At 44.0% G+C, this 13,658-nt stretch overlaps 1 protein-coding gene across 4 annotated transcripts in view; it reads left to right on the top strand.

Moving 5' to 3' along the window:
- The window catches only part of LOC113014142 (retinoic acid receptor beta), a 192,781-nt gene that overhangs the window by 155,237 nt on the left and 23,886 nt on the right, over positions 1-13,658 (top strand). For all 4 annotated transcript variants that reach the window (XM_026155468.1, XM_026155469.1, XM_026155466.1 and 1 more), the window contains one exon: positions 8,266-8,426. In XM_026155468.1, the coding sequence (XP_026011253.1) occupies positions 8,266-8,426 (161 nt within the window). The remainder of the gene's footprint in view (positions 1-8,265; positions 8,427-13,658) is intronic.

Here is a 13,658-nt window from a genome sequence, read left to right as displayed (position 1 = left end):
GGGCTGGGCAGCACATCTTTCTCCGAGTTGGGTAGGTGAGCGGTAGCAACAGGGGGATGCAGATCAAGCTCATTAAGGAAAAACTCCTGTATGAGTGGGTGAAGTGAGTCCAAAAGCCAGGGGAGACCAGAAACCAGTCGCCGTAGCCGGTTCGCTACAGCACGCTGAAATTCCTCCCCAGAATGATTCAGCCACAGGGCCCTGTTTCAGGAAGCCGGTTTGGAAAACTCAGAGTGAAAAACGACACTCACGGTTGAGTAACCCCGAACTGTCCAACTCGGAATATTCCGTTTCAGAAAGGCTGATAACAATTAGTTCAGTCAACGCGGAGTTGCTTTAACCCCAAGTGAAGCGCGCGGACGAGGATACATAAAGCCCTGATAAGCGGAGCACAGATTAAGCGAGTCACCATGGAGACGGAGGGAAAGAAGGCGCGGTCAATGTATCTTACAGCGCTTGAGGCCGAAATTCTGATGGCAGCATATGCCGATAACATGCAAATTCCGCGGAAAAAAGTAACACAGCCACAGCTGCAAAAGCATGCATGGCAAAACATAGCCGACAGAGTCAATGCGTGAGTGTTAATTTAAACATTGATCGAGGGATTTCCACCCATTTAACACGTTATTTTATCATATGTTATTTTATTTGTTATTTTATACATTTTATTTTGTGATGTGATGTGAGCGCAGGTGCAACCCAACAGGCCCCAAACGTTCCTGGCAGCAAGTAAAAATGAAATATAAAAATATAGTCCAAACAGGTAAGGTGTAATTGTATTATGAGCCATAGTGCTTGGTCTGTTTGTCCCATGTAAATCAATTGCAGTTAGAGGCTACATTAATTTTCTTTCTGTAAGCACTTATTGAAATTATCTGAGCACATTACAAGTACATATTTGCTTACTCTGTATGCTCAAATGTGGCCCGTTATAGCCAACAGAAAAAAAGCGGAGGCCCGAAAAACAGGTGGGGGTCCTCCACCACCACCACTCACAGAGGCTGAGCAGTTGGCCCTCAGCCAAAACAGTGGGCGCCCTGTGGCCGAAGGCATCTCTGCGGGGACATCCTCTGAGGCAATAACCCCGCAAGACACAAGTGCCTACATAGGGGGTAAATTCAAAATAATACATGATGTGCATACATCCTTTCTTCACAGTCACCTTTGCAGTGCTACTCATTCATTTGATAAACTCTTTACCATAATGGATTATTTTGTAGTGAAGTTATTTTCCTACTGATTTTGCCTTCCCTCAGTCTTGGTTGTCTTTGAGAGCATAATGACAATGAAGTGTAAGGTGATTGGTATGTTTGTTAATTGCCATTTGGTCCCTTGTAAGTTATAAGTGACCTGTATAAACCTCATATTCTATCAGTTGATGGTGGTGGTGTACTGCATCTGGTGCAGCCTCCTGTTGAGCCAGACCAACATGCAGTTGTGAGTAATACTCCACAGATTATATGAGTTTACAGTAGAACAGCAATGTTGTTTATTTCTTTACTACAGGAAAATAATGAAGAAACATTGACAGCTGTTACAGAGGAGGAAGCAACAGAGACACTTTATGAGGTTTACATCTTTTAATACTTTGTGTACAGGAAATACAGGCGACCAATAAAGCCAGTTGAACAAAAAATCTGTTTATTCTTCTTTCAACATGTTGAGGTGATGGGTCAAAGGAAATGATTGTGACATATGGTGTCTCTGACTGCTCTTCCATCTTGTATGTCCGTGGGAGGGTCAGGATGTTCATGGTTTGGATCACTGCTGATGTTTGGTTCAGAAGGACAGTGTTCTCCTCTAATTGTGGCAATGTTGTGAAGAATCACACATGCCACAATAATGTCACATGCCCTTTCTGGGGTGACCCTGAGTCTTTGCAGGCACTGGAACCGGGCCTTAAGCATTCCGATAGTCATTTCAATTCTGGCTCTTGTCCTGCAATTAGCCAGATTATATCGCTGCTGTGGGCCCGGTTCAGGGTCAGGGTAAGGGGTAAGCAAATAGGGTAAACATGGATACCCCCTATCACCAAGCAAGTAGCCAGTGAACTCTCCTAAGACAGAAGGATACACTTCAGTTCAAATGTCCCTGAAGCAATTGGTCTTTATATATTTTAAAGTATTCTCAACTCACCATGTCCAAATTTTGTGCTCAGTGTACATTCACGGAATATTTGTGAGTCATGGACAGAGCCTGGCCACTTGGCTTCCACATTTGTGATAATGTTGGCAGCATCACATATGATCTTCACAGTGCAGAGAACACAAATTAGCATCCATTACTATAATGAAATAATTTGTTAGTTTGACATGCTACAGGGAACTATGTACCTGTACATTAATGCTGTGGAAAGACTTCCTGTTCACATAGTCTCCTTCATTTACTGAAGGAGCAATGATTGGAATGTGAGTGCCATCTGTACAGCCAATCACGCCTGGGAACCCTGAAAATAAATGTAAAATTTAAGTAGTAGTTCAAGTATCACCACATCATAAATTAAGTTTTGGTCATCCTGATACCTGCAATTTTGTGGCATCCCTCTTTGATAAATCTTGTGGGTCTATGACCGGGGAACACCACAGACGAGTACAGGAGACGTTTCAGTGCAACTGTAACATTCCTGACTGCCCGACAGACGGTAGCCTTGGAAACGTGCTCAGCGTCACCAATATTATACAGAAAGCTCCCGTTTGCAAGAAACCGAAGTGCAATACAAATAATATGCACAGAACTGAGAGCATGTCCGCGATGTGTCACATGCGTAATATATGGCCTGAGGATGTTATCCAAATAAATTATAGATTGTGCTGAGAAACGGTAACGTTCGCACAGAAAATCATCAGGAAATGATAAAATGTCCAAACGCGCTCTGATCACTCTCTCCCGGCGGAGAGCTCTGCGGAGAATTTGGGCTTCACGATCTACTGGCTCTTCAAGGAAGGAGCACGCCATGTCTGACACTTCCTACTGTCAGGTTTCCGACAAAGGGGCGGAGACAGTCAGGGTTAGTTGTAGTAAACCTGCTAGGGGGCAGGTTAGCTTCACGGAGTGTGTCGTCATAGTGACTCACTCAGGCTGCAGCTGAACTCGCTTTGTGAAACCGAAAACCCAGAGTTTTCGTTAACTCAGGGTATACTTACTCAGTTTTTCCACTAAACCGGCTTCCTGAAACAGGGCCCAGGTCACATAATTTATCCACTGAATAAATTATATCCTCCCTGAGCTCTTCAGACGGGGCGAGTGCTGCTGGGTCCATGTACTGGTTGCGATCTTCTGTTAGGTGTGGCTGTGTGCAGACAGGAATAGGACCCAAGGTGCAGACTCCGGAGACAGAACTTAAACCAAAACAGCTTTAATGCTGAACTCAAACATAACATAACTGGGGGGGAAAAAGGTCAAAAATAAACTAACACCGGCGGATTGACAAAACACACAGCAAAATAAACGGTAGATCACGACACGGACACAGAGAAACACAGGGCTTAAATACACAGAGGGAGCAATCAGGGAATGAGTAACAGGAGGGAAACACAGCTGGGGCAAATCAGGCCTAACGAGACAAGGGGAAGCAAAACCAGACACATTAACATCAGACATGGACTTTCAAAGTAAAACAGGAAACACATAACACAGACTGAACAAAGACACAGACTCGCATGCACTGCAACAGAGGGAACAGAGACGTGGGACCAGGGCAGACACAAACACTGACTGGACACGGGGATATAGCCACTAAGGACACACAGAGACGCGAACTAGACAAGGGGATACAGCTGACAGGGGAGACAGAGCAGCTAGAGAAGACAGAGACATAAACTATAAGAGAGAACTCAAACAAACCAAAGACTAGAAAGTATAAATAATTAGATTAGATTAGATAGAACTTTATTAATCCCTCGGGTGGGTTCCTCTGGGAAATTCGATTTCCAAAAAGCACAGCACCGACGGAAGTTTCAGAGTTACAGAATATTATATATATATATATATATATATATATATATATATATATATATATATATATATATACACACACACACACACACACACACACACACACACACACACACACATATAAATACAGAGACAATATAAATAAAATATACGAAGGGGATAAATAGAATAGATAGGAATAAAAAATAAAAATACAAGTGAATGAATTGCACATTTCGAGTATTGAGGTCTATTGCACTGTTGACTATTTACAAAAGGTATTGCACAGTGAGGTGCAGAGGCACTACAGCTTAGTTGTTCCCCCCTCCTTTGTCCTCCTGTCTCCCCTCCCTCTCCCCTCCAGAGAGGAGTTAAACAGTTTGATGGCGTGTGGGACAAAGGAGTTTTTAAGTCTGTTAGTTCTTGTCTTGGGGAGAAGCAACCTGTCACTGAACAGACTCTTCTGGTTGTTAATGGCCGTGTGCAGAGGATGCCCAGCATTGTTCATAATGTCCAGCAGTTTCTTTAGTGTCCTTTTCTCTGCCACTATCACCAGAGTGTCCAGCTTCATGCCGACCACAGAGCTAGCCCTCCTGATCAGTTTCTCCAGCCTGGATGAGTCCTTCTTTGCTGTGCTGCTCCCCCAGCACACCACAGCATAGAAAAGTACTCCAGCAACCACCGACTGGTAAAACATCCTCAGGAGCTTCCTGCAGATGTTAAAAGACCTCAGCCTCCTGAGGAAGTACAGTCGGCTTTGGGCTTTTTTATACAGGTGCTCTGTGTTGCATGACCAGTCCAGTTTATTGTCCACCCACAGCCCGAGGTACTTGTACTTGTTGACTACCTCTACCTCCTCCCCCTCTATCTGAACCGGCAGTGGACCTTCTCTGGACCTCCCGAAGTCCACAACCAGTTCCTTAGTCTTTGAGGTGTTGAGTTGCAGGTGGTTTGTGTGACTCCATGCGACAAAGTTCCTCACCAGACTTCTGTACTCCTCTTCCTGATCATCCCAGATACACCCCATGATGGCTGTGTCATCTGCAAACTTCTGAATATGGCATAATTCAGAGTTGTAGCAGAAGTCAGAGGTGTACAGGGTGAAGAGAAGAGGGGACAGCACAGTTCCCTGTGGTGCTCCTGTGCTGCTGACCACTGTGTCAGACGTGATGTCCTTCAGCCTGACGTACTGTGGTCTGTCAGTGAGGTAGTCGGAGATCCAAGCCACCAGGCAGGGGTCCACCTCCATCCTGTTCAGTTTTTCCTGAAGCATACAGGGCCGGATGGTATTAAAGGCACTGGAAAAGTCAAGAAACAGGATCCTGACCGTGCCTTTTCCCCCATCCAGGTGTGAGTGGGCTCTGTGTAGGAGGTACAGGATGGCATCCTCCACTCCGACATCCGCCTTGTATGCAAACTGTAGTGGGTCCTGGGCATGTTGTACCTGTGGTCGGAGGAGGTTGAGGAAGAGCCGCTCTAGAGTCTTCATAAGATGTGACGTCAGTGCCACCGGTCGGAAGTCATTCAGCTCATTGGGCCGGTTCCTTTTAGGGACCGGGACGATGCAGAATGTCTTCCATAGGGCGGGCACTCTCCCCAGTCGCAGACTGAGGTTGAAGACTCGTTGTAGCGGCTCCCCAAGTTCAGCAGCACACGCCTTTAGCATCCTAGGACACACCTTGTCTGGGCCTGCTGCCTTTCTGGGGCGAAGCTTCCTCAGTTGTCTCCTGACCTGATCCACTGTGACACTGGGAGATGTTTGGGAGGAGGGGAGGGGGGGAGATGTCTTGCTGCTGAGAGAGGGATTGGAGGAGGGGGGTGTCATGGTGTCAGGAAGGGGGGGAAGCGAGGGAGGTAGGAGAGTGGGGATTGGACTCTGTAGTGAAGGTGAGGGTGAGGGTGGGGGGGTTGTGGGCTGGTCAAACCTGTTGAAGAAGTTGTTGAGTTCGTTTGCCTTCTCCACAGTCCCCCCCACTGTGCTTTTCTTGGTGTTGTGGCCTGTGATGGTTTTCACACCATTCCAGACCTCCCTCATATTGTTCCTCTCCAACTTCTGCTCCACCTTCCTCCTGTAGGTGTCCTTTGCTTCCCTCAGGCAGCGTTTCACCTCCCGCTGTGCTGCTTTCATCTCCTCCTTCACTTTGCTCCTGAAAGCCTTCTTCTTCATGTTGAGGACAGCTTTGACTTCCTGTGTTACCCACGGTTTGTTATTAGGATAACACCGTACCGTCTTAGCAGGGGCGACTGTGTCCACACAAAAGTTGAGGTAGTCCGTCAGACAGTGTGTCGCCCCCTCTATGTCCTCACCATGTGGGCTCAGGAGCACATCCCAGTCTGTGGTGTCATAGCAGTCCCTCAGAGCATCCTCCTTTTCTGGGGTCCATCTCCGGATGGAGCGCGTTGTGACAGGCTGCCTTTGGACGAGGGGTGTGTATTGTGGCTGTAGGTAAACCAGGTTGTGGTCTGACTTCCCTAGTGGGGGGTAGGGGGGTGGCTCTGTATGCATCTCTCACATTAGCATACAGTAGGTCAATTGTCCTGTTGCTCCTTGTGGGACAATTCACAAACTGGTGAAAAGCAGCCAGAGTAGAGTCCAGTGTGGCATGGTTAAAGTCTCCAGATATAATAATGAAAGCCTCGGGGTTTTGTGTCTGAAGTCTTGCTGTGACTGTGTGTATTTTCTCACAGGCAGCTGTTGTGTCGGCCCTCGGAGGGATGTAAACACACACACAGATCACATGACTGAACTCCCGAGGTAGATAATATGGCCGCAAGCTAACAGCTAGCAGCTCCAGGTCCGGACGGCATACCGAAACTTTAACGGAGACGTGTCCAGGGTTACAGTATCTGTTGTTAACGTAGACAATGAGTCCCCCACCTCTGCTTTTTCCGCTGGCCTGCGTGTCCCTATCGGCTCTCACGGATGTGAAACCGCATAGGTCTACGTTAGCCTGCGGCGTTAGCTCGGTTAGCCACGTCTCCGTGAAGATAAACAAGCTGCACTCACGGTATAGTCTGTGGTTGTTCAGAGCGCACAGTTCATCAATCTTATTCTGTAACGAGTTCACGTTGCCCATGATCACTGTCGGGATTGATGGTTTGAATCGCCTCCGGTGATCCGCTCTCCTCGCTCCAGCTTTGCAGCCTCTGTAGCTCCTCTTTAGCTCGGCCGGGATGTTGTGTCGCATGCCGGTCTGTCCCTTTGTTTTTAGTGCCAGCAGCTCCGCTCTCGAATAGATGACGGAACTGGTTCCAGAAGTTTTAAAAAGTGCATTATCCATCTTGTATCGCTATATCTAAGAGGTATAAGTAGAGGAAGGTGAAAAAAAGTTTGAAAAGCCTAGTCTAAAAAAGTTAAAGTTAACAAAAAAGGTGCGGTGTTGCAGAGCTACTTGGAAAGGCTGCCGTCACTCCAGCGCCATCTTGTAACCAATATAATATAATAAACTCAAAACCCCTGGGTCAACGACCCAGGCATCCTAACACCTTTTTGAAGATGTTTTATCTTTTATAACCTTTCTTTAATGTGGGTTTTCTGGATTTTAGTTTTTCTTTTACTGTTCCTTTGTTCTGTCTCTCACCCTTAAAATTAAGCAATCATTAAATTAGAGACTGTTCATTTCTGACTTACAAATTCACAAAGTGATCAAATAGTTATTTGCCCATTTATTCCTCCTGAGAGTTTTCATAAAGCGGGACACTATCTTTAGAATCTAAAACCTTGTTTTTGTATTAGGCTGTTAATGTGGTTTTTAATATGCTAGAGTTGTGTATTTTACCATGGTTTACGGTGACCGACTCATTTTTGGAACCAACCTAAAGTGGCCTTAGAGGCCTTGAAGTTTCTGTTACTTCCACAATTACTTTATTTTTCACCTCATTTCTGGTCTGTCGCCTACAGTCTGAAAGGTTTTGTCCTTATATAAGGTCTGATTTGTTTGATTTGACGACTGGCTACATTTCTAAACTGTAATCAAAGAAATGCTTACTAGCAACACATTTCTACCTCTATTCAATTCAGTTCAATTCAATTTTATTTACACAGCGCCAAATCACAACAGCAGCCGCCTCAAGGCTCTTTATATTGTTAGTAGATCGTACAATAATACATACAGAGAAAAACCCAACAATCATATGACCCCCTATGAACAAGCACTTTGGCGACAGTGGGAAGGAAAAACTCCCTTCTAACAGGAAGAAACCTCCGGCAGAAACAGGCTCAGGGAGGGGCGGGGCCATCTGCTGTGATTGGTTGGGGTGCCTTATATGTTGTTTGCTTCACTAAGAGCTACATTTGTTTAGAGGATAATCCAAATTTTTGTGTTCCTCCAGCTGTTAGAAATGACCGGAACAAGAAGAAGAAGGAGAGCCCAAAGCCGGATCTGGCAGAGAGCTACGAGCTGACAACTGAGCTGGAGACAATCATTGAAAAGATCCGTAGGGCTCATCAAGAAACGTTCCCCTCCCTCTGCCAGCTTGGCAAGTACACGACGGTAAGTATGATTTAACAAGGTGCCTGAACAACGTCATTCTGCAACGAGCATTTAGTTGTATTATTTTTTTATGCAGTAAATGTTACATTGTTACTTTGACTTTATGCCCCTGTATGGCCATATCCCTGTATGGCAATGTGTTTCTGTGGTTTGATCCAGCTACTGCACCAGTACAATTCAAATTTAAGTGCATTTTATTTATAAAGCACCAAATCACAAAAAACAGTTGCCTCGGGGCACTTTGTAAATACCCTACAATAATACATGGCGAGTGAAAAGAGGTAAGATAAGGACAAACAGAAGGAGCTCATTATCATACTTTTGTACTGTACTCTAAATCTCCCTGTAATGCAACTTGAGACCTCAGATGTATGCCTCTGATAGTCCTCACAGAACCTCAGTGACAATTGTTGTTCCCCTCTCAGCAGCCATATATTCGATATAAATTGTGACGAGTAGAATAAAAGTGCAGCAACCACATCGTGATTTTAGCCTCAGAGTTCGATGGTAATAGTGTTTGTTTACAGCAGTTTTTATAGAATGCAACAGATTGGAGAAACTAAACAAAAGCTGTAAATACTGGAAGACTTAGCCATTGTCAAAAGCAAATCCTCATCAGGGAGATTTTTGCAGACCAGCAGCTGCCCATCCGTCTGGCTGGGGCTCACTCCAACCTCCAGTTTTTGACATGTCTGAAAAGTGGAATAAATGTCGTAAACCCAACTTGTGTCCTTTTATCCTCGGGTAAATTAAACCACAGATTTGTGCACTGAGTTAAGCTGGGTGCTCGCAAGGCCTTTCTCCCCCTTCTGTCATCTGCCAGTAGACATCAAGGCCGAGAGTTATTTAAAGTTATTTAAATGCCAAACTAAAAAGCAATGAAATGCCAGATAGTTGGAGACTGCTAATCCACAAAGGGCCTTGTCAATCAGAAACATCAGGACCTGGTTTGTCCAGTCTGAAAGCAGATGAGCTTTCCCACTGAGGGAAGGTTCTGCACTCAGTGTGACATGGCAAAAAAGTAAGAGGTGATAGAAATGTTTAGAAACTCTCCAAAGTACCATCTCCTACTTGACGTCAGCTAAATTCTGTGATGCTTTCACAGGCAAACAGTAGGAGCTGCATTACAGCTGATACATTCATAGCATGTTGAGACAATATTGACTTGATTGTGTTTGTTTTTAACCTAACAGAGAGCGTTTGGTGGCAGGAGATTGGGGTGTATGTTTAATGAACTAGTGGTAGTACTAGTTTTAGTCATCACATCAGATTTCATAAGTGAGTATTTTTTTTAAATCCACTGGCAGTTATAATATGCCTCTCTTTTTGGGGAAGTGATAATAAACCTCTGGGTTGGATATGAGATCTTAAAGGGGAACAAACCAGCTTATAGTACAGCAATTTTGCTCCAATGTATGCAGTTGTATACTGATTCTGTTGTCTCAGTGTAAGCAGCGCTTGCTGTTTGTTGGAGTGGTTAGTGTGGTTCGTGCTAATTATACTTGTTTATAGATTGCGAGAAATCCCTCATTATTACAATCGATTGGATCCTGATGCGCCTTTTGATTCGTGCTTGTCTGAAAAGTAGACCAGCTCCCGCTCCCCTAGATTATGTTAAAGCACCAATTATGTGGTGAAATATTCAAATCCTGGTCTGCAGTTATTTAGGAGTTCATTGCTGGGTTAGCTGAGATAGCTGTGCAATTGAGAGGGCTTAGCTCAACAATGAATAATGCTTCATTGACAGTGATGGTAATGAAAAATGAGCCTGGCAGTTTCAAAGACAAAATAAAGCACTGAGCCACACTGGCTCCAGGCACTGATGGTGGTGGTATATGCCACTGCAATACAGTGCTCAGCTTGATGATATTTGCCACCTTAGAGTTTTGCGTGCTATCACAATCCTTCACATGTGGTGGCTGCTTTTACTGCCTTTTCCATCTCTGCATCTGCACATGAGTTTTTCTGATGTACAGTTTTTCACACTACTAGTGTATTTTGTAATGTTGCAACTGTCTTTGGATAAATGTTGGTAAATTAAATCAGAATTCCCCAGCAACTGTCTTGTTTGGTCCTATTGAATTATGGGACTGGTGTAATTAACTGTGCGTGTGTGTGTGTGTGTGTGTGTGTGTGTGTGTGTGTGTGTGTGTGTGTGTGTGTGTGTGTGTGTGTGTGTGTGTGTGTGTGTGGTGGTGGGGGTGTTATTCTCCCGTCCTCTCAAGTTCCCCTTATTCTAGCCTTTCCCTTTACACCCAGAAGGAAGAGCAAGATAAGTTGTTTTAATATCGGCCATCAGCCCAACGTGCACTGAGCAAATGCACACACGTGTGTGTTGCACCGTCACATCCTCCGTCCCTATGAATCTGGATGTCAGTCAGTTTTATGTGTCTGTAATGCTGTTGTGTGGACTAGAGCTCATTGTCTGTGATTTAAGCACAGCCCTAATGTGCTGCTCACTTAACCCCAGATCATATTTAATGGTCTCTCTCTCCATTTATCTGACTCTCTCTCTCTTTATTGGCTTGTGAATAGATTTCTTGCTTGTGATGGTGTCCAGCATCTGTGCTAACTGCCTCTCATACAACCTCAGACGAATGAATGTGCTGTAAAGCCAGATTCCTCTGGTTGTCTGTGCCGTCTTAAACCGAACTCCACTCTTCCTTATGAGAGCTGCTCTCACTTCCTCCTCACTAATCCCCTGCAGTTCCTGATTCACTAACTGTTTTCTATTTGTCCTCCTCTTGCTCTCATTCATCAGATCTTCAGCCTTTCATCAGGTTTTCTCTGTATGTATTATTGTAGGGTGTACCTTACAATATAAAGCACCTTGAGACGACTGTTGTTGTGATTTGGCGCTGTATAAATAAAATTGAATAAAATTGAATTGAATCATCTTCTCAGTAGATTTTCTCTAATTGGTAGCACATTTTCATTTGTCCTCAATCACTCTAACCTGCTGCACATCCTTTCCAGCCTGATCTCTCTGCCTACATGTCCTTTGCTCCTTCCTTGGTGTCTTGCCTTACATACAACTCACTATACATATATAAATTATATATCACAAGTAGGGCTGGGTATCGTCGCTGATTTCTAGAATCGATTTGATTCCAATTCACAAGGTCCCGAATCGATTCAATCCAAGATTCGATTCGAATCAGGGAAATTTTGCCTCAGTCAGAAATATTATAAATCAGATCATGCATCAGTACATTCCCATATTTTTATATCTATAAAAAGAAAGCTGACACTTGTGAGCTTTTATCAAAAGTGTGAGCATCACAGCCTTTGTGTCAAAGTAACTGAGGATAAAACACAGAAAAACATGGAGGTGATTTTCCTGGCCTGGGATTTATAAAAATATTCTGCAGTAGATCAAAAACGAAAGAAAACCTTTAATCAACTTATGAACATTACCTGATGCTGCTGGAGTAATGCAGAGCAAAGTTACAGAGGTTTAATGAGAGACACAGCTGAGTGTTTTGCAATTTTGCATAATTAAAAAGTTTAAATTTGTTCAGTATTGAACAGCAGAAATGAGGTTTTCTTTTTCGGAAGTAAGTAAAAGGAAAAAACAGCGGCCGACAGCGCTGTAAACAACGGCAGACTTGTGATAGCAAGCAAGCGAATAATGCAGAAAACAGATTTTTAGACGGGAAACTGTTCTTGAAGTACAGAGAGAGAGAGAGAGAGAGAGAGAGCTGTGCATGAAGTGTGGTGGAAGCAAAACAGGAAAAGTCAGAGGGAATTCATGACGATGTTTATGTGAAGCGTAGTTTGGATCTTCTTTTGCTGCTGGTTCAGTCAATATTGTTTGGAGAGAGATCAAACCTGCAGCCGAATCAGCGCAAAAAGGACGTAAACACAAAGCGCGGACCCGCCGAAACATCAGAATCAGCGAGCTGTCGGCTTTCAGCCCCGACCGTGTCCGTGCTGTCGGGTGAGAAAGTCACATCTCACTGATCCTGATCCGTCGGCGGTCCGAGCTTTGTGTTTGTGTCTCTGTGCAGAATCTGTGTTCCTGCTCTCATTTACTGTTTAGCTGTTTGGTGGTTGTTGAAATGTTGTGAGGTTTAACCTGAGGCTCTGGCGATTTAAAAGTCGATTCAGGATTTTAATGAATCAACTTTACATTATCCAAGCTAGAATCGATTTTAATCGATAAATCAATCATCAAAGCCCACCCCTAATCACTATATATCAAACTTACATGTTTCAGATCATCAAACAAACTGTAATATTAGACAAAGATAACCAGAGTAAATAGATGTGTTTTTCAAATGATGATTTCATTATTTAAGGGAGAAAGGTTATCCAACCCTGCCTAATCCTGTGTGAAAAGTCATTGCCCCTCTTGTTAAATCATGAATTAACTGTGATTAACCACATTTTTTGGAAAGCTGTGTTCAGTTTCACTAAACACACTCAGGCCCGATTACTGGCAGACCTGTTGAGTCAAGAAATCACCTAAATAGAACCTCCCTGATGCAAGCTAAAAGATCTCAAGAGCAACAAATATTGCTAAGATCGAAGGAAACACATGAGTCACTGGCAATCATCAGTCTGAAGAGGGTTACAAAGCCATTTCTAAGGTTTTGGGAGTCCAGTGAATCATGGTGAGAGCCATTATGCACAGAAACCTTGGAACAGTGGTGAATATTTTCCAGGAGAAGCTGGCCTACCAAAATGACTCCAAGAGCAACTGAGACTCATCCAGGAGGTCAAAAAAAGAACTGAGAACAACATTAAGGAACCACAGGCTTCACATGTCTCAGTTAAGGTCGGAGTTCATAATTCAACCACAAGAAAGAGGCTGGGCAAAAATGGCATCTATGTTCAACGAGAAAACACTTGCTGGAAAAGTAAAGAACACAAAGGCTCGTCTCACATTTGCCCAAAACATCGAGACAATGCTGAAGACATTTGGGAAAATATTCTGAAGAGACAAAAGCCGAACTCTTTGGAAGGTTTGAGTTCCATTAAATCTGGCATTAAGCTAACACAGCAAAGGGAACATCGAACCAACAGTAAAATATGTTGGTGGTAGTGTGATGGTCTGGGGCTGTTTTGCTGCTTCAGGACCTGAAAGACTTGCTGTGGTCGATGGAACCATGAATTCTGCTGTCTTTCTCCTGTCCAGAGGATACACCTTCTTGGCAGTTTCTCTCTTATTATGACAGTAATCATTTGAATAAGAGAAGCGGTAATATTAAAACCATTAACTTCTGCAAC

Source organism: Astatotilapia calliptera, chromosome 22 (assembly GCF_900246225.1).
Source record: "Astatotilapia calliptera chromosome 22, fAstCal1.2, whole genome shotgun sequence".
NCBI lineage: Eukaryota > Metazoa > Chordata > Actinopteri > Cichliformes > Cichlidae > Astatotilapia > Astatotilapia calliptera.
This window is presented reverse-complemented; position numbering and strand designations above follow the sequence as displayed.